The 21,169-nt window shown below is 41.0% G+C and overlaps 2 protein-coding genes across 3 annotated transcripts; one reads left to right on the top strand and one right to left on the bottom strand.

Annotated features, from left to right (window-relative positions):
* Window positions 1-4,796: 4,796 nt before the first annotated feature.
* On the bottom strand, window positions 4,797-9,811 carry LOC109875267 (retinol dehydrogenase 12). Of its 2 annotated transcripts, none has more exons than XM_020467553.2 (7): window positions 9,651-9,811; window positions 7,523-7,638; window positions 6,980-7,135; window positions 6,726-6,830; window positions 6,359-6,568; window positions 5,809-6,001; window positions 4,797-5,677 (listed from the first exon to the last, which is right to left on the bottom strand). In XM_020467553.2, the coding sequence occupies exons 1-7, from the start codon at window positions 9,758-9,760 to the stop codon at window positions 5,575-5,577; spliced, it is 993 nt and encodes a 330-aa protein (XP_020323142.1). In that variant the 5' UTR covers window positions 9,761-9,811; the 3' UTR covers window positions 4,797-5,574. The 2 variants fall into 2 exon arrangements, with proteins under 2 accessions (XP_020323142.1, XP_031665557.1); XM_031809697.1 differs by having other exon boundaries at window positions 5,809-5,977; window positions 9,651-9,802.
* A 5,810-nt stretch (window positions 9,812-15,621) lies between these two features.
* On the top strand, window positions 15,622-18,356 carry LOC109874705 (probable G-protein coupled receptor 141). Its single transcript, XM_031810535.1, has 2 exons — window positions 15,622-16,170; window positions 16,274-18,356. The coding sequence occupies exon 2, from the start codon at window positions 16,299-16,301 to the stop codon at window positions 17,202-17,204; it is 906 nt and encodes a 301-aa protein (XP_031666395.1). The 5' UTR covers window positions 15,622-16,170; window positions 16,274-16,298; the 3' UTR covers window positions 17,205-18,356.
* Window positions 18,357-21,169: the final 2,813 nt, after the last annotated feature.

Here is a 21,169-nt window from a genome sequence, read left to right as displayed (position 1 = left end):
GATGACTTACTACTAGCAACAATGTAAGATGGCTCAGCAAAGGCAGGGTTTTGAAACGCTTATGGGCTATTTAGGAGGAAATCAAAACTTTCTTATCAGTGCAAAAGAGGCAACTCAGTTTTCTGACCTTTTTGGAAGATGAGAAGATGGAAACAGTTGCATTTCTGACAGAGATTACATCACATCTTAATCAATTTAATGTTAAGCTGCAGGGACGGTTAAACACAGTGTGTGATATAACAAGAGCAGTCCAGGCTTTCCAGAATAAATTGGAGCTTTTCAAGAATGATCTCCAGGGAGAACTTGTCCATTTCTCCAATCTTCTGGTACAAACGCAGGGAGATAAAGATGTTCCCAACCATGTAGATTTCATCCAGAAGCTGATTGATAACTTCAAGGCTCGCTTTGATGACTTCACTGTTGGAAGAGAACTGCTGCTGCTTCTTATTACATTTTTCTATTTATTCTGATTTATCTGGGGGTGAGGCAGCACCCACAGCACCACTACTTCCCACGGCTATACTGGGTGAGATGGTTTAATTAAAAAGGCATTAATCACAACGTTGTTGGTTAGAGCAACCATAAAATCTTTATTGCTCCTTTACCTTGCATCACAGAAGATGGGCATTATCAGTGTTATCTGTTGATTCATCCACAGCTAATGAAATGCATGTGACAAATATTACAAAGTTGTCAGTAGAAGAAAAACAGATCTTCAGATGGGTAGATGTTACATCACAGAAATGAAGTTGATAGAGCTGCAAGAAAACGTGACTTTGAATGTGCAGGCTGGTGATTGTGACCCTGTTATTTTCTGGGGAAAGATGGTGCCTGCAGCTGATGTCCCTGTGCTCAAGAAACTGGCACTATACAACCTGACCATTTGGCTCCACATACAGCTGTGAATCAGCCTTCTCCACAATGAACTTTATGAAAAACAAATACCGCATCTGGCTCACCAATGAACACCTGCACCAGTGTCTCAGAGTGGCTCTCACACCATTTGTGCCAAAGGAGACAGAAAGTGACTTATACAAGAAAATTGCATGGCCCACAGTGGTATTCTGTGCATTCAGATTATGTTTGTTAAGCCATCCTTTGTTCTCCAGAAAACATGCACTTTGTTATAATAATACAAAAAGTCCATTCAAGGCCTATGGAGTGCACTTTTTGCATAGACAATTATGCAACCACTTTTGTTCTTCAGCAATGTTAAATTTGAAAGATGTTGTAATTAATTCAAGTTATTCGTCTCATTTAATTTATTTAATGTATTTAATGCACATTTTATATAACGTCATGTTTCCTAAGTCGTAGACAACTATGTTTGTTACTGCGCCATACCACAGCGCTGATAAAGGACGATATCCCTCCGGACCTTTGCCACCTAGGATATTTGTGTCACTGGACCGTCTCAAATAGTAGTTGAGCACCCCTGCTATAAAATAATGATAGACTAACTACACTGAGTGTCCAAAACATTAGGAACACCATCCTAATATTGAGTTGCAACCCCTTTTACCCTCAGAACAGTCTCAATTCATTGGGGCATGGAATCTACAAGGTGTCGAAAGCGTTCCACAGGCATGCTGGCCCATGTTGACTCCAATCCTTCCCAAAGTTGTGTCAAGTTGGCTGGATGTCCTTTGGGTGGTGGACAATTCTTGATGCAGACGGGAAACTGTGTGTGAAAAAAACCAGCAGCGTTGCAGTTCTTTACACACTCAAACCAGTGCGCCTGGCACCTACTACCATATCCCTTTCAAAGGCACTTAAATATTTTGTCTTGCCCATTCACCCGGAATGGCACACATAATCCATAGCCGTGTTCGAATACTCATATTAACCATACTATTTATGATGTAACTTGAGGATGTAGTATGCTTATTGGTCATAGTATGGATATAGTTAGTATGTCAAAAGTTCCCAGATGTCGTACTACATTCGCCAAAATACGAAGTATACAAGCAGTGGATACTATTTCCGTGCTTTTAGGGCCCATAATTATATCTTCAGAAAATGGGCGTGGCTTCACAAAGTTTTCAGATTTGAAGAAAATGGGGGAAAATATGTAGCCGAAGTCCGGCAACAGCAGATACAAATTCATTGTGTTAACAAATTATGACAAATGTTAAGAACATGTTCAGCAATGGAATAAAGTAATGACTTTTCAAATAAGTTACATTACACGTTATCTTTGCTGACAATTTGTTTGCTACGCTATCCTTACGAGCCACAAAAACTCTGCAAAAAGAGAAACGTTCTCACTGTCAGCTGTGTTCCTTTTCAACAAACTTAACATGTGTAAATATTTGTATGAACATAACAAGATTCAACAACTGAGACATAAACTGAACAAGTTCCACAGACATGTGACTAACAGAAATGGAATAATGTGTCCCTGAACAAAGGGGGGGGGGGGTCAAAATGAATAAACAAAAGTAACAGTCAGTATCTGGTGTGGCCACCAGCTGCATTAAGTACTGCAGTGCATCTCCTCATCATGGACTGCACCAGATTTACGAGTTCTTGCTGTGAGATTTTACCCCACTCTTCCACCAAGGCACCTGCAAGTTCCCGGACATTTCTGGGGGAAATGGCCTTAGCCCTCACCCTCCGATCCAACAGGTCCCATATTGCTCAATGGGATTGAGATCTGGGCTCTTCGCTGGCCATGGCAGAACACTGACATTCCTGTCTTGCAGGAAATCACACACAGAACGAGCAGTATGGCTGGTGGCATTGTCATGCTGGAGGGTCATGTCAGGATGAGCCTGCAGGAAGGGTAACACATAAGGGAGGAGGATTTCTTCCCTGTAACGCACAGCGTTGAGATTTCCTGCAATGACAACAAGGTCAGTCCGATGATGCTGTGATACACCGCCCCAGACCATGACGGACCTTCCACCTCCAAATCGATCCCGCTCCAGGGTACCGGCATCGGTGTAATGCTCATTCCTTCAACAATAAACGTGAATCCAACCATCACCCCTGGTGAGACAAAACCACGACTCGTCAGTGAATAGCACTTTTTGCCTGTCCTGTCTGGTCCAGTGACAGTGGATTTGAGCCCATAGGCGACGTTGTTGCCGGTGATGTCTGGTGAGGACCTGCCTTACACAGACCTACAAGCCCTCAGTCCAGCCTCTCTCAGCCTATTGCGGACACGGACAGTCTGAGCACTGATGGAGGGATTGTGCGTTCCTGGTGTAACTCTGGCAGTTGTTGTTGCCATCCTGTACCTGTCCCGCAGGTGTGATGTTCAGATGTACCGATCCTGTGCAGGAGTTGTTACACGTGGTCTGCCACTGCGACAACGATCAGCTGTCCGTCCTGTCTCCCTTTAGCACTGTCTCACAGTACGGACATTGCAATTTATTGCCCTGGCCACATATGCAGTCCTCATGACTCCTTGCAGCATGCCTAAGGCACTTTCACGCAGATGGGCAGGGACCCTAGGCATATTTCTTTTGGTGTTTTTGAAAGTCAGTAGACCGTTTCACAGGTGCATGGTCATTAACTGTCTATGATTCATTGAACAAGCATGGGAAACAGTGTTTAACCCCTTTACAATGAAGATCTGTGAAGTTATTCGGGTTTGTACTAAATATCTTTCAAAGAGAGTGTCCTGAAAAAAGGCTGTTTCTTTTTTTTTTAAACTGAGTTTAGCATATCATTACAGCAGTATGTACCGGTATGTTTGCTAGCTACCTAACGTTAGTTGGCTACTAATACATCGAACTTGACAGTATATTAATATATATGCTATGTAACTACCCAATTTGTATTCACTTGATTATGCACGTCATGCTTAGCTAAATGGTATAGTCGTTGTGCGTTCTCTATGGACCTTGTTAATTCGGGTGCGATCATCTGAATAACTGGTACGCTCAACACCCGTTGAACATGGCCGGTGACAGTTAACTTCGGCAAAAAAGCGTAATTCAATTGTTGCCAGCAGCAAAGTTACAGTCACCAACGCTCTGGATAACATGAAAACAGCCTAAACAGCTCTGCTAGGGCGAGTAAAATGGTCAGAGTTAGGTTCTCTCTCATTTGTGTCTGAAAGTAGCTAGCAAGCTAGCCAGTTAGTTTAGGTGCTTGACTGCTGTTGTAAGGTCTGAACGCTTGGATCAACCCTACTGTCCGCCAGATCGTCAAGTGTGCACTCAGAACGATCCAAGAGCGAAACGCTCTGAATTTATGAACTGACAATCTGAAAAGGTCTGAATTTACGAACGCCCAGAGCACACTATGAGTGCTCTCTGGCACTCCAGAGTAAATTTACGAACACACCCAAAGTCATAAAGGATCTATTTAGTAATTTGTTATTCTAACAATGGGTTGCAAAGCAACAGCATCAACTTCAGGTAGACAGGCGTAGCTCTAGTACGCGCAACTGAAAGGATACTGTTAATATACTAAAATGAACCAATAGTATGGGTATTCGAACACAGCTCATGTCTCAATGTTTAAAAAAGGATCGGACCCTTTTTTCAATATTCGCCTAAAATGACATACCCAAATCTAACTGCCTGTAGCTCAGGACCTGAAGCAAGGATATGCATATTCTTGATACCATTTGAAAGGAAACACTTTGAAGTTTATGGAAATGTTATAGCTAGTGTCATTAATAGAGAATATAACACAAAAAAAATAACATTTGTTTTTTTGTTCCATCATCTTTGAAATGCAAGAGAAAGGCCACAATGTATTATTCCAGTTGAGGCACAATTTAGATGTTGGCCACTAAATGGCAGCATTGTATGTGCAATGTTTTAGACTAATCCAATGAACCATTGCATTGCGGTTCAAAATGTTGTATCAAGTTTGCCCAAATGTACCTAATTAGTTTATTGATACATTTTCATGGACATAAGTGTGCACTCCCCTCAAACAATACCATGGTATTCTTTCACTGTAATAGCTACTGTAAATTGGACAGTGCAGTTATATTAACACAAATTTAAGCTTTCTGCTCATATCAGATATGTCTATGTCCTGGGAAATTGTCTTGTTACTTACAACGTCATGCTAATCATATTAGCGCATGTTAGCTCAACCGTCCTGCAGGGGGACACCGATCCTGTGTAGAGGTTAATTAACAGTGCAGTTATTTTACTTTGTGGGGGGTTAAGTGCCTTGATCAAGGGCACAACGACAGGAGATAGTAGGGCTACATGTGATCGGAGACCAGCAGCCTTCTAGTGTCAATACCACATTTATGCTGACTTTTTCCATGTAGGCTACATAGAGATGCCACCAATTAATGGTCATGTAAATTTGGTTAAAAGTTATGGAAAAGTTACGAAATTCCATCTGTCAAACTGAGTATGAACCCTTAACACTGAATAATCAGGTCTCTATAACAGACTATTTCGGTGTACATAGTCTAATGGACCAATTTCATCCCAAGTCAAGCTCTGCGTATACAGCATTCATATTCATAGTATGCATAACAATAGTATAACTATAGATTCCATAGTATAACCTATTGTGTAAGCATTCAAGGCATGCACTTTTCAAACAATTGACATAATCTAGCCTATCTATAATGATATTCAAGGATGATGTTCAGTCCCATGTTATCCCAAGCATTTGGCAGCTGAGTTCCCATAGTTTCTGAGCCATCTCATCATCCCTGGCAGCCCTGGTACAGCTGGAGGGTTTACAGTCACTGTGAACAATGCAAATACAATTCAGTAACAAATAATGTGTATCATATACTAAATATCTTATGTAAACCTAGGATTTATCTAAAATGTCACTGTGGTCTAAAAACCAATTCACTTCATTGTGTGATTTCACCTGTAATATCCACCGCTCTCTGTCTCCAGCTCTGGCTCCACAGCACAGTAGATGGAGGTCTGGGCACCTTGTACAATAGTTTTGGTGAAAGGTCTGACAATCTTCCAGGACATCAGCAGGGCTAAATTCATGTGTCTCTTCAGCTCAGTCCTCACTATACCTGGATGGACTGCATAAACTGTCACTCCAGTGTCTAACAAAGGAAAAAAAAAAACTCTAAATAGTGCAGTTATCACATATTACCTTTTATCTTACCGAATAAGCACAAAATAACAAGATTTAGGGGACTGGATCGACAATCTCATAAAACAGTAATTCTTGGATGTTTGAAAAAGAACAGCAGTGCTAGAAAGTTTACAAGATAAGAAGTTCTAAGAAAAGTATTATCTTTAAGCTAGCCAATGATGCAAAACTTCTATGATGAAAAGCCAGCCAATCTTGCAAAGCTTCTATCATAAACCGCAGTGTTTTCAATGCAGTTTGTTTTGCTTGCCCAGGTCCACTGATAATGTCAACACCAATATGGGAGAAAAAAAAATGTAACACAAACCTTTTAGTCTCTTGGCCAGGGACCGTATACTCAGGATGTTGGCTAATTTGCTCTGTCCATATGCTCTTCTGGAGTGGTAGCTCCTCTCACTGTTGATGTCCTCTAGCTGGATCCAACCCCATTTGTGAGCCATGGAGGACAGGTTGATGATTCTGGCTGGTCTGGATCTCTTTATCAGATCAATCAGCAGGAAGGTGAGCAGGAAGTGACCTGAAAGACATGATATTCTAACATGCTACTCTACAGTAGATTTCTTACACAATGTATTACTGACTAATATTTTCATAGGGTAAGAACTATAGATATACAATTTCACCCCTACAGCCTATTTGTATCTCTTCATTTGTGTTAGGTTGCTCTGTCTCACCCAAATGGTTCACTCCAAACTGCATCTCAAAGCCATCTGCGGTCTTAGAGTATGGACACATCATGATCCCAGCATTGTTGATAAGAATGTTCACTTGTTTCTCCTCTGAAAGAGTATTTCCAAATAAAAAAAGTAATCACTGAAGTTAAGACTGATTGTGTTTTGTATTATATTCCATATTGTATTTCTACATTAGACAAAGTCATCACATTGAGATTATAAAGAGATTGGACGAGTGACAAGTCTCTACTAACCCCTGTTGATTAACTCTGCAAATTCTCTAATGGACTTTGTGTCGGACAAATCCATCTTTCTGGTCACAATGTTGGTGTTTCCAGATTTCTCAATGATCTCTCTCTGTGCCGCCTCAGCTCTGCCCAAGTCTCTGCAGGCCAAGATTATCCTGCCCCCTGATGATTATAGAAAAATGTCAGAGTATATGTCAAGTATGTACAGTTTATGTCAACAAACATGCATCATGCTACCCATCCTTTCACCACAACATGGTGGTACATGTACTGTATACTAACATGCTGGTGCAAGTGTAACGGATGTGAAACGGCTAGCTTAGTTAGCGGTGGTGCGCGCTAAATAGCGTTTCAATCGGTGACATCACTTGCTCTGAGACCTTGAAGTAGTGGTTCCCCTTGCTCTGCAAGGGCCGTGGCTTTTGTGGAGCGATGGGTAACGATGCTTTGTGGGTGACTGTTGTTGATGTGTGCAGAGGGTCCCTGGTTCGCGCCCGGGTATGGGCGAGGGGACGGTCTAAAGTTATACTGTTACACAAGTGTACTTACCTCTCTTTGCCAGGTCCATTGCTGTCTCTTTGCCAATGCCAGCATTGGCTCCAGTAATGATAACCGTTTTGCCATCTAGTCTTTCACTAGAGGACCACTGACCACAGAGAATAGCTCTAGAGAAACATAGGAACACGTGTGATTGTGAGCAGATACAGTAAAAATGACATATGTTGCTAAATCAGACCTGGAATAAGTAAAGCTTTTAAAATGGTGTTGATACATTTCAAATAATACTTTGGAGGTGTAATCCCCCCTTAATTATGTTGGATCACTGTCCTACATACTGAGCTGGCAGATGATGTACAATCAATGCAGCAACTTGAGCCAAGTAAAGCAACATTCACATAAACCAACAACAGAATGAGTAGAGTAGAAGAGCATGCACAGCCTACCTTATTGTATAAATGTTTGACATTCTAGAGCTGTTGGCCGCCACACAGACTCCCTACCGTGTTGTCTCACAGCATGTCCTTTCGCTAAAGAATTACACTAGTTGAATTGCTGATCGAGTAAGGGTGTAGTGTATGCTATGTTAGAGTTGAGGACTGGATTATTGTAGTGGGTTGGATTGGGGTTGTAACAACTAATCCTAGATAATCTGCTAAAGTTCTGCCACATGATCCAATCAGGATCAGCAGGAGCCTGTGCATATAACCATTTCAATACATATCAGCCATTCTTGAACACTACTGAGATCTGATTTTAGACTGCATGTTGAAGCAATCATTTCTTTTTGAAAAAAATGAAAAGCAAAAAAATACTATTTTGAGAACACTGAGATGACGATACTGAAAAGAGAATTTCACAACGTAACATACTGTACCATTGATAACGTACTATGAATGAGAAGTTGATTAATATTGTTTTGAACTATAAACGCAACACTTAAAACTGGAAAGGTTGAAGTGAATACCAGCTAGAAGGAATGGCTATTTGAATGAAGAGAGTTGTACTAATATCCCGTGGGCAGATTCTGCATGTACAGCTGACCAAATTACGCAGGATTTTACTTCTAGGTTAACCGAGATTAGGGTTGTTCTAATCCTGAGACAAACCTCAAAAGAAGTAGAGGCAAAACAATCTTTTTTTTTTTATTACACTCAGGAATGCAGAGGGACAATAAACATATATTTGTATGTAGGAATATTTGTCATGATTTATGAGAGTTATGTAATATGAGCTGATGTTTAGGGCATTAACTATTTAAATAAACATGCTTCTTATTATTGGATAGTTGAATAAGTACAAAATATGATTAATAAACTAATTAACTTGATCAGAAGATACTGCTATTACTTTCCAATGTTATTCTTTTGGAGGTTTGTCTCTCCATGTCTTTTGATGACGAACAAGACTATTACAGCGTCTAATAAAACATTGTATTAGATCTAGCCTATTGTAGACAAAATATTAAATAAATAATCTGGACTTTCCTAGTTTAGTTAAAAACCTGACCAACAACACCATCTAGTGGTTAAAATAATTGCTATAGTGTTTTAGTTATAGTTAAACGAAAACCTAAGAAACAAAACAAGTAATAAATATGCTTTACACCACATTATAAACTGGGTTGTTCGGGCCCTGAATACTGATTGGCTGACACGTGATAAACTTGACACCTGTAACAACGTAATGTATTCGGCACAAAAGCTTGCACAGGATAAACTAACATCACTTTGTCGGGCAAAGACTCAACATCAAAACTCAAAAGAACAGACAACGACTATTCTGTTTCACCACTCACGCCACCCTGTCTGAGTAGCATCAAACAACGAGCATCACAAACACCGGGAATCTTTCACTTCAGTTGGTCAGCTTTCACATTTACCTCTACCCCAGTAATCACTGCATTCAATGGCGCCCTTTTCTTGAGAGCAAAACAATTCACATCTCTTGACCCCATTCGCTTAACGCGGAGTGCCTGCTCCCTCTGACCAGCAGAAACAAAAAAAATTATCACAAGACCACTTCTGGTTACCCTCACCAATTTCACAGCACCCTGAAACCAAAAATGGATCAGCCAAAAGGCAAGGGTCCACTTTTTCCAAAAACTTCACTCCTACTGTCACAGACTCATCCCTCTGTCTTCAAACCATCTCCCTTTTTTAAACAGACTCAAGCTCACCCTTTTTCTGTCGTAGACCTCTCTTTTTCCCTCAATTCCTCAGTCTCCTTATGATAATACTGCACTTCTCCTGACATACATCTTGTTCTTGCCTTCTCAAGGGACGCCATTTAACCAGCTGTCACAATCTCCATACAATCAGCACCCCTCAGGATCTATCTTTTCCAACTGTCCCTTTATCTAGTTTTATACCATGGCATTATTGAATACTAATTTCTGATTGGCTTGAAGGGCATTCTAGAGCGTACATTATTGACCTAAAACGCACGGTATATCAGCACGGTAGAATTCAATGGCTATAGTTCATTCTTACTTGTTGTCACGCCCTGGTCTTAGTATTTTGTGTTTTCTTTCTTTATTTGGTCAGGCCAGGGTGTGACATGGCCAGGGTGTGACATGGGTTTATTTTGTGGTGTGTTTGTGTATGGTTTTTTTTCGTAGGTTTTGGGATTGTGGCTTAGTGGGGTGTTCTAGCAAAGTCTATGGTTGCCTGAGGCGGTTCTCAATCAGAGGCAGGTGATTCTCGTTGTCTCTGATTGGGAACCATATTTAGGCAGCCATATTCTTTGAGTGTTTTGTGGGTGATTGTTCATGTCTCTGTGTGTCAGCACAAGAGAGACTGTTTAGGTTTTTGCGGTACGTTTTTGTATTGTATCTTTTTTTTTTTTGTCTTCATTAAATATGTATCAAGAATACCACGCTGCATTTTGGTCCGATCCTTGCTACACCTCTTCCTCAGAGGAGGAGATAGTAGAAAACCGTAACACTTGTTCTGTTTGAGCTGCTTTTGAAAGCAAAAGTTGAATAAAAAACATTATTGGCATTGTTGAATTCGATTTTCATAATAGCAAGACAGGACTTATGGTTAGCTAAACTAGCAGGTCTGTTTGTTTGGATACCAAGGCAAATACTGTAGCTACGGTGTATATATAGTAAACTTGCTAGCTACTTCAGTGGATGTGGAAAACATTTCTAACTGCAAATGAACACATAGTGGTAAATGTGTTAAATTATAGCAATGGTATAAAAGGGATAATCAACTCGAGGCTCTATGCATTCTCTGGAAAATAATGTAACTCTGTGGAAGGTGCTAGAGCCCAGAGTTGATTATATAGAGGTCGTGACTGGCTAGCTAGAAAGCAAGGGATAAGAATGCCCAACCATGAAGCACAGGGGTGGCAGCAACATGTTGTGTAGGTGCTTTGCTGCAGGAGGGACTGGTGCATTTCACAAAATAGATGGCATCATGAGGCAGGAAAATTATGTGGATATATTGAAGCAACATCTCAAGACATCACTCAGGAAGTTAAAGCGTAGTTGCAAATGGGTCTTCCAAATCTGATGAATCCCCTTTCCGATTGTTTGGGGCATCCGGAAAAAAAGCTTGTCCGGAGAAGACAAGGTGAGCGCTACCATCAGTCCCGTGTCATGCCAACAGTAAAGCATCCTGAGACCATTCATGTGTGGGGTTGCTTCTCAGCCAAGAGAGTGGGATCTCTCACAATTGTGCCTAAGAACACAGCCATGAATAAAGAATGGTACCAACGCATCCTCCGAGAGCAACTTCTCCCAATCATCCAGGAACAGTTTGGTGACGAACAAGGCCTTTCCCAGAATGATGGAGCACCTTGTCATAAGGCAAAAGTAATAACTAAGTGGCTCGGGGAACAAAACATCAATATTTTGGGTCCATGGCCAGGAAACTCCCCAGACCTTAATCCCATTGAGAACCTTTGATCAAATCTCAAGAGGCGGGTGGACAAACAAAGACCCACAAATTCTGACAAACTCCAAGCATTGATTATGCCTGAATGGGCTGCCATCAGTCAGGATGTGGCCCAGAAGTTAATTGACAGCATGCCAGGGCGGATTGCAGAGGTCTTGAAAAAGAAGGGTCAACACTGCAAACATTGACTCTTTGCAACAACTCCATGTAATTGTCAATAAACGCCTTTGACACTTATGAAATGCTTGTAATTATACTTCAGTATTCCATAGTAACATCTGACAAATATCTAAAGACACTGCAGCAGCAAACTTTGTGAAAATTAATATTTGTGTCATTCTCAAAACTTTTGGCCATGACTGTATAGTGAAAGTCCCCGCATACGTACTGATTTAAAAGCAATGATATTTGCGTGATAGGCTGTTTTAAAACTTTGCAGATGCAATTAAATTAAATTAAATCAGCAGATTGAGATATGTAAATTAGATGTGTTATTTCATAGTGTTGATGTCTTCACTATTATTCTACAATGTAGAAAATAGTAAAATAAAATAAATGACTTGAATGAGTAGATGTGTCCAAACTTATGACTGGTACTGTACTTTACTAGAAATTTGATAAACAGTGAAATGAGATCTCCACACATAGTATCGGCTGCAAGCCACACACAGGAAAACTCTTGTCATTGTAGTCAATAATTATCCAACTGTACCTCCTGACAGGTCGTATATGCATACCAATGACTACTGGAGAGGCCAGTTCTTATGTGTGTGTGCAACCAGTAAGTACTCTGAAAAGGGCAACCTTATGTTATGTCAAAGGTATGACCACGTGTTTCTCTCGTGTTGCTTCAGAAGAGGGTCAGCTGAATTTATGTTTCTATTTATTCAGATCTTGTCTGTTTTACTATATTCTCACGTATTCCCTTTGCCAGATCTCTTTATTGCGCTTTTCAGATGACTTAGATCATGACTGTTATTTGTCAGTGCTGTTTAGCTATGTACAGATTCTATGGGTATGATAGATCAATGTCCATTTTGGATGCAATTTGAATAGAATTGATGGAGAGATAGAACGATTGTGAGAGTGCCCGCATGTGCAGTCATTTAAGGTAACAATATTTGCGTGATATGCTGTTTTAAAACTCTGCAGCTGCAATTAAATAAAACAAATCGCCAGATTGAGATATGTAAATTAGACCACATTCAGTCTTTATATTACTGCAGCAAATGTAGTCCTACCTTTCATAAGAAAAAAAGTTACCCTGATGAGATGATATATGCATTATGCGCTGCGCTCTATACTGAGATACGCTGTCTGTCCCCACCCTGAGCTTTGATGATTGATCCTACAGATAGCAGAGAGTAGGCCGGGGTCCATAGAGAAGACAGATTTAGACATCACATATCATTTAACAGTTCCATTTCATGTCATGCTGTTCATAGAAATCATTTATTTGAATTTACCGGTTTCTTGCAGATATTTATCCTGAATAAGGGGAGTGGGTTTGGGTGGAAAATCTCCGTACCCCGGTTGCTATTCAAACCTAGTTAGGGTTATGCCAAGATTAGGATAAAGGTTGTGGTTGGAGTTTAACTGGAATATGGACATGAAGCTAGGGTTGTGGTTGAGGCAAGGGAAAGTGTTGAACCCGGGATGTGGACATGAAGCTAGGGTTAGGGTTGTGGGTGAGGCTAGGTTTGAACTGGGATGTGGACATTAGGGTTGAACCGGGATGTGGACATGAAGCTAGGGTTAGGGTTGTGGGTGAGGCTTAAACCAGGATGTGGACATGAAGCTAGGGTTAACCCTAGACCTAACCTTAGTTTATCGTACTTTTAACCTGTGTTTTAACCTACTTCTCTTTGGATCCGTAAAGTGCTGGAGCTTGGTTTCACCTGGCTCTCACTTTGACCCAAGGTGCAGGAGCCAGTTCCAGGTAACATTTTTCAAAATCATTTATTGGTGCAGAAAAGAGAACTGAAAACAATGAACTGAAACACCTTTATAATCTACACCATCACTAAATGGAAAGTCAACAAATACCCTTTAATGCTCCTCCCACTGATAAAGTATGGACTGGAGAAGCCCCTTACACTTCTTGATTTCTTTGTATTCCCTTTAAAAATGAAATGGTACTATATATATCTACACAATTCAAAATTAAAGACGTTGTGCGAATGTGCTGTGCATACAGTACAATTGATGCAATGTTTGAAATAACTTTTATGCAGTACCACCAATAGCTAAATTAAGCCGGTTTACAAAGGCAATACAAAGGAATCAGGAAATGTTCTGGGCTTCTTCAGTTCATGCTTTATCATTGGGAGGAAAATGTAAGGGTATTTGTTGACTTTCCATTTAGTGATGCTGTAGATTAGAAAGGTGTTTTAGTTCCTTATTTCAGTTCTCTATTCTGCACTAATAAAGGATTTTGAAATATGTCTCCTAAGATAAAGACGAGTGTCTCAGTGTCATGATCTACATAGCATGTTGGGTACCTTCCTGGCAGACAGATTTACTGCATCCAGAGACTCCTCCTCCTGCTCTCAGTAAATGGTAAATTAGCATTGACAATATATAAACCCAACGGGAATTACTGTAACCTTATCTTTGATATTCAGCCAATATTTGCTTTCATGTCTCGCCTGTCAGTAATAGGATGTATTTGGTTATACTTCCGCCGTAGATAAATTGATCTACAGTCCCAGTCAAAAGTTTGGACACATCTACTCATTCAACTGTTTTTTATTTATTTGTACTATTTTCTACATTGTAGAATAATAGTGAAGACATCAAAACTATGAAATAACACATATGGAATCATGTAGTAACCAAAAAAGTGTTCAATAAATCAAAATAGATTTTAGATTTTAGATTCTTCAAAGTAGCCACCCTTTGCCTTGATGACAGCTTTGCACACTCTTGGCATTCTCTCAACCAACGTCATGAGGAATTATTTTCCAACAGTCTTGAAGGAGTTCCCACATATGCTGAGCACTTGTTGACTGCCTTTCCTTCACTCTGCGGTCCAACTCATCCCAAACCATCTCAATTGGGTTGAGGTCGGTGATTGTGGAGGCCAGGTCATCTGATGCAGCACTCCATCACTCTTCTTCTTGTTCAAATAGCCCTTACACAGCCTGGAGGTGTGTTTTGGGTCATTGTAGTGTTGAAAAACAAATGATAGTCCCGCTAAGCGCAAACCAGATGGGATGGCGTATCGCTGCAAAATGCTGTGGTAGAGATGCTGGTTAAGTGTGCCTTGAATTCTAAATAAATCACTGAGAGCAAAGCACCCCCACACCATCACACCTCATCCTCCATGCTTCACAGTGGGAACCACACATGCAGAGATCATCCATTCGCCTACTCTGCGTCTCACAAAGACATGGCGGTTGGAACCAAAAATCTAAAATTTTGACTCATCAGACCAAAGGACAGAATTCCAGCGGTCTAATGTCCATTGCTCTGGTTTCTTGGCCCAAGCAAGTCTCTTCTTATTATTGGTGTCCTTTAGTAGTGGTTTATTTGCAAAAATTTGACCACTCAGTGAAGCATTTATTTGGGCTGCAATCGGAGGCTTGTAACTCCAACTAACTTATCCTCTGCAGCAGTGGTAACTCTGGGCCTTCCTTTCCTGTGGCGGTCCTCATGAGAGACAGTTTCATCATAGCACTTGATGGTTTTTGCGACTGCACTTGAAGAAACTTTCAAAGTTCTTGAAATGTTTCGTATTGACTGACCATGTCCTAAAGTAATGATTTACTGTCATTTCTCTTTGCTTATTTGAGCTGTTCTTGCCATAATATGGACTTGGTCTTTTACCAAATAGGGCAATCTTCTTTATACCATCTCCCTACCTTGTCACAACACAACTGATTGGCTCAAACGCATTAAGATGGAAAGAAATTCTACAAATGAACTTTTAACAAGGCACCTGTTAATTGAAATGCACCCCAGGTGACTACCTCATGAAGCTGGTTGAGAGAATGCCAAGAGTGTGCAAAGCTGTTATCAAGGCAAAGGGTGGCTACTTTGAAGAATCTAAAATCTAAAATATATTTAGATTTGTTTAACAGTTATTTTGGTTACTACATGATTCCATATGTGTTATTTCATAGTTGTGATGTCCTCACTATTATTCTACAATGTAGAAATTAGTAAAAATAAAGAAAATCCCTTGAATGAGTAGGTGTGTCCAAACTTTTGACTGGTACTGTACTTTACTAGAAATCTGGTCAAATCTATCAGCTACAAGCCACACGCAGGAAAACTCTTGTCATTGGAGTCAATAATTATCCAACTGTACCTCCTGACAGGTCGTATCTGCATACCAATGACTACTGGAGAGGCCAGTTCTTAGGTGTGTATGCAGCCGGTGAGTACTCTGAAATGGACAACCTTATGTTATGTCAAAGGTATGACCATGTGTTTCTCTCGCGTTGCTTCAGAAAAGGGTCAGCTAAATTTGTGTTTCTATTTATTCAGATCTTGTCTGTTTTACTATATTCTCACGTATTCCCTTTGCCAGATCTCTTTATTGAGCTTTTCAGACGACTTAGATCATGACTGTTATTTGTCAGTGCTGTTTAGCTATGTACAGATTCTATGGGTATGACAGATCAATGTCCATTTTCTATACAGTTGCCTACAACAGTATTTACATACTGTACTATTGACACTTTTACTTTCACAGCCTCTTATCTTCTACATTTACATCTACATTCACATTTTGGTCATTTAGCAGACGCTCTCATCCAGAGCCACTCACAGTTGGTGCATTCAACTAAGGTAAGACGACCACCTAACTAACCAAACAGTGAATTTATAAGCATACTCTTTGTATCTAAATAATAGTGTTAAATGTCTTACTTCAAACTTACTCCTTATTTAGCATTTCAGAGACCCAAGACGAGAGAATGGGGAATGAGAGCAATACATCTTGCGACAACATAGATGACAATGTCATACCTAAATCATACAGATATGCATTGCTGTCAATATACACTATAGTGCTTATTGGAGGGATCATCAGCATGTCCCTCATGATCAACAACATCAAGTTCAACGCCTGCTCGGTGACCACCACAGCCGTCTTGAACCTGATCATGGTCCACATCCTCTTTCTCCTAACCGTGCCTTTCCGCCTCTACTTCTACGCGGCCGGCGAGTGGCATCTCGGCCCTAACTTCTGCAAGGTGGTCAGTGCCATGATCCTCGCCCACATGTACCTAGCCTTTATCTTCTACGTGATAATTCTGGTGATCCGCTATCACGACTTCTTCAGGAGTTCTAAGCAGGTGTTCTACAGGAGGCTACATGCCGTGGGGGCCAGTGCTGCTGTCTGGGGCCTCATTCTAATTGTGGTGGTCCCTTTAACTGCTGTGAAATATGGATCATCTACAGACAGTAACACAACCACCAGTGACAATCAGTGCTTTAACTTTGGAGGGGTTTTTGATGAGGAACATGCTGTAGCTGTGCTGAACTACATCCTCAGTGCTCTCATCATCATACTTACATTAGCCCTGGGCTGTTGTCAGATGTGTATTCTGTGGTGTGTGTACAGAACTCACAGGGCGATGATCTTCTCGCAACAGGAGTTTTGGGCTCAGATCAAAAGTATTTTCTTTATGCTGGCCATTATAGTATGCTTTGTTCCATACAATGCATTCAGGATTTACTATGTGAGTCATTTTAATGCCAATCTCCAGGTAAAGAATGAGATTGCTCTCGCCGTCACAGCATTCAGCTGCTTTGACATGCTGACTTTTATAGGGAGAGGGTCGTTCAGACCCTGTGATACAATATGCTGTGTACCATGATTATCAATACTGATTATTGAGTCAAATATTATTCTATTTGCACCTTATTTGCACCATGTTAACCAAATGTACAAAACTACAGTGCACAAAACATTAGGAACACCTGCTCTTTCCATGACATAGACTGACCAGGTGAATCCAGGTGAAAGCTATGATCCCTTATTGATGTCACCTGTTAAATCCACTTCAATCAGTGTAGATGAAGGGAAGGAGACAGGTTAAAGAAATATGTTCAAGCCTTGAGACATGGATTGTGAATGTGTGCCATTCAGAGGGTGAATGGGCAAGACAAAATATTTAAGTGCTTTTGAATGGGGTATGGTGGTAGGTGCCAGGCGCACCGGTTCGAGTGTGTCAAGAACTGCAACGCTGCTGGGTTTTTCGCGCTCAACAGTTTCCTGTGTGTATCAAGAATGGCCCACCATCCAAAGGACATCCAGTCAACTTAACACAACTTTTGGAAGTATTGGAGTCAACATGAGCCAGCACCCCTGTGGAACGCTTTCCACACCTTGTGGTCAATGCCCAACGAGTTGAGGCTGTTCTGAGGGCAAAAGGGGGTGCAACTCAATATTAGGAAGGTGTTCCTAATGTTCTGTACACTCAGTGCATATACTTTGATATCCTTCAAAGTGAAAGAGTTATAACTCTTCTCAAAGGTAAATTACTCGTTCTTCTCAAAGGTAAATTACTCGTTATAGCACTTTCCTAAGTAGGATATGATAATGCCATTTAGCAGATGTTTTTATCCAAAGCGACTTACAGACATGTGTGCATACATTTTACATATTGGTTGTCCCTGTAATTGAACCCACTATCTTGGCATTGTGGACGCCATGCTCTACAAACTGATCAAATCAGAAAAGACAAGAAAACAAACAGTGGAACTGTGTTTATTGTTAACTGTTGTAAAGTTCTGGAACATTAAACAAAGTAGTTACACACTCCCACTCCACATTGATGGGTTTGTACATGTTAGATAAACTGATTCCTAAATAACCAGTCACCTAGTGTGTCATACTGTTACATTTACATCTATTTTATACTAATTTTGCAACAAACATATACATGTTGATAAATCATGCAATCTTTATATTTTTTACAACTACATTTTCAAGTGAATCATATCTTTGATTAAAATGTTCCTCTTTGTTTGTTCAATGTTTCTTGTGTTCACAGTTCCCTCCCTTTTGGGAAGACATGTCCATATTATTTAGAAAGGAATAATATAAATAAGCAATAAGGCCATAGGGGTTTGGTATATGGCCAATATACCACGGCTAAGGGCTGTTCTTGTGCACAACGTAACATGGAATGCTTGGATACAGACCGTAGCCATGGTATATAGGCCATATACCACAAATCCCTGAGGTGCCTTATTGCCATTATAAACTGGTTACCAATGTAATTAGAGCAGTAAAAAAATGTCTGATATACCATGGCTGTCAACCAATCAGCATTCATGGCTTGAACCACCCAGTTTATAATAAGAATGAATCTACATCGAATGACTGCAATTAGTGCAGAATCACATTAGTGGAAACCAAGTCTGTTCTCAGGGCAGGCCTGGATGTAGATACATATGTTTGAGACTATTTTTGCATTTTAGCTAACCCTTTCCTAACCTTAACCTAATTCTCCTAAACCCGCCATGTTAATTATCCTAATTATGCATGTTCTCCTAACCTGCTGCGAAAAGTTACTTATGCTAGTCAAAACCGGCAGACCTGCCCTGAGAACAGTCTTGGTTTCCATTAATGCGATACTGCTCAATCATTGAAAACGCTCATCAGCTACATTTTAAAGCATTACATAGCAGGAGTAGGCATGCACAGTTCATAATGAAGTACCCACTTCAGTGGTGCTTAGCTTCAACAACAGCACTGCAAACTGTTACACTAACTTGCCATAAAGTATTGGTTGCTGCATCTGTGGTCGACATCAATAGTGATACAGTCTCGGTTGAAAAATACAACTCCAAACAAAGCACACAAAATGTATAAAATAGTGAAAGTACATTGCAGAAGTGTGGAAAGAAACACTGCACAAATTAGGATGTTGACAGACCTAGTGTAAATAATGCCGATAGGTATCAGACGTTTTACATCCAAGGCAGCGATGTTCAACAAAAACCTGTGATCAGTGATATATATTGTATAACATATACACTTATTTTAGGGTCCAAACAATAAAAATGGGTCCCTGTCTGGATATTGTTTCTGAAGGAAGTAGGAGATCACAATTACTGAACTCCTTTGTCGCTACAGCAACCTCATTTACTATAGGCCAACTGTACAATCTACTACCTGGATCCCACTGTCAACCAGCACCATTATATCAAATCAAAGTTTATTTGTCACATGTGCCGAATACAACAGGTGTAGACCTTACAGTGAAATGCTTACTTACAGGCTCTAACCAACAGTGCAAAAAAGGTATTATGTGAACAAAAGGTAAGTAAAGAAATAAAAACAACAGTAATATGACAGTGAAAAATAACAGTAGCGAGGCTATATACAGTAGCAAGGCTATAACAGTAGAGAGGCTATAACAGTAGCGAGGCTATATACAGTAGCAAGGCTATATACAGTAGAGAGGCTGCATACAGGCACCGGTTAGTCGGGCTGATTGAGGTGGTATGTCTATGTAGATATGGTTAAAGTGACTATGCATATATGATGAAGTGACAGTAGCAATAGCGTAAAAGAGGGGTTGGCGGGTGGCGGGACACAATGCAGGTAGCCCGGTTAGCCAATGTGCGGAGACACTAGTTGGTCAGGCCAATTGAGGTAGTATGTACATGAATGTATAGTTCAAGTGACTATGCATACTGTATATGATAAACAGAGAGTAGAAGCAGCATGAAAGAGGGGTTGGGGGGGCACACAATGCAAATAGCCTGGGTAGCCATTTGACTACCTGTTCAGGGGTCTTATGGCTTGGGGGTAAAAACTGTTGAGGAGCCTTTTTGTTCTATACTTGGCACACCGGTACCGCTTGCCATGCGGAAGTAGAGAGAACAGTCTATGACTGGGGTGGCTGGCGTCTTTGACAATTTTTAGGGCCTTCTTCTGACACCGCCTGGTGTAGAGGTTCTTGGATGGCAGGCAGCTTAGCCCCAGTGATGTACTGGGCCGTATGCACTACCCTCTGTAGTGCCTTGCGGTCAGAGGCCGAGCAATTGCCGTACCAGGCAGTGATGCAACCAGTCAGCATGCTCTCGATGTTGCAGCTGTAGAACCTTTTGAGGATATGAGGAGCTATGCCAAATCTTTTTAGTTTCTGAGGGGGAATAGGCTTTGTCGTGCCCTCTTCACAACTGTCTTGGTGTGTTTGGACCATTCTAGTTTGTTGGTGATGTGAACACCAAGGAACTTGAAGGAACTTCAACCTGCTCCACTACAGCCCTGTCGATGAGAATGGGGGCGTGCTCAATCCTCCATTTCCTGTAGTCCACGGTCATCTCCTTAGTCTTGGTTACGGTGAGGGATAGGTTGTTATTCTGGCACCACCCGACCATGTCTCTGACGACCTCCCTATACGCTGTCTTGTCGTTGATCAGGCCTACCACTGTTGTGTCATCTGCAAACTTAATGATGGTGTTGGAGTCGTGCCTAGCCATGCAGTCGTGGGTGAACAGGGAGTACAGGGGAGGACTGAGCACGCACCCCTGGGGGGCTCCAGTGTTGAGGATCAGCATGGCATATGTGTTGCTACCTATCCTCACCACCTGGGGGCGGCCCGTCAGGAAGTCCAGGATCCAGTTGCAGAGGGAGGTGTTCAGTCCCAGGATCCTTAGCTTAGTGATGAGCTTTGAGAGTATTATGGTGTTGAACTCTGAACTGTAGTCAATGAATAGCATTCTCACGTAAGTATTCCTTTTGCCCAGGTGGGAAAGGGCAGTGTGGAGTGCAATAGAGATTGCATCACCTGTAGATCTGTTTGGGTGGTGTGCAAATTGGAGT

This window comes from Oncorhynchus kisutch, linkage group LG30 (assembly GCF_002021735.2).
Source record: "Oncorhynchus kisutch isolate 150728-3 linkage group LG30, Okis_V2, whole genome shotgun sequence".
In the NCBI taxonomy this organism is placed as follows: Eukaryota; Metazoa; Chordata; class Actinopteri; order Salmoniformes; family Salmonidae; genus Oncorhynchus; species Oncorhynchus kisutch.
This window is presented reverse-complemented; position numbering and strand designations above follow the sequence as displayed.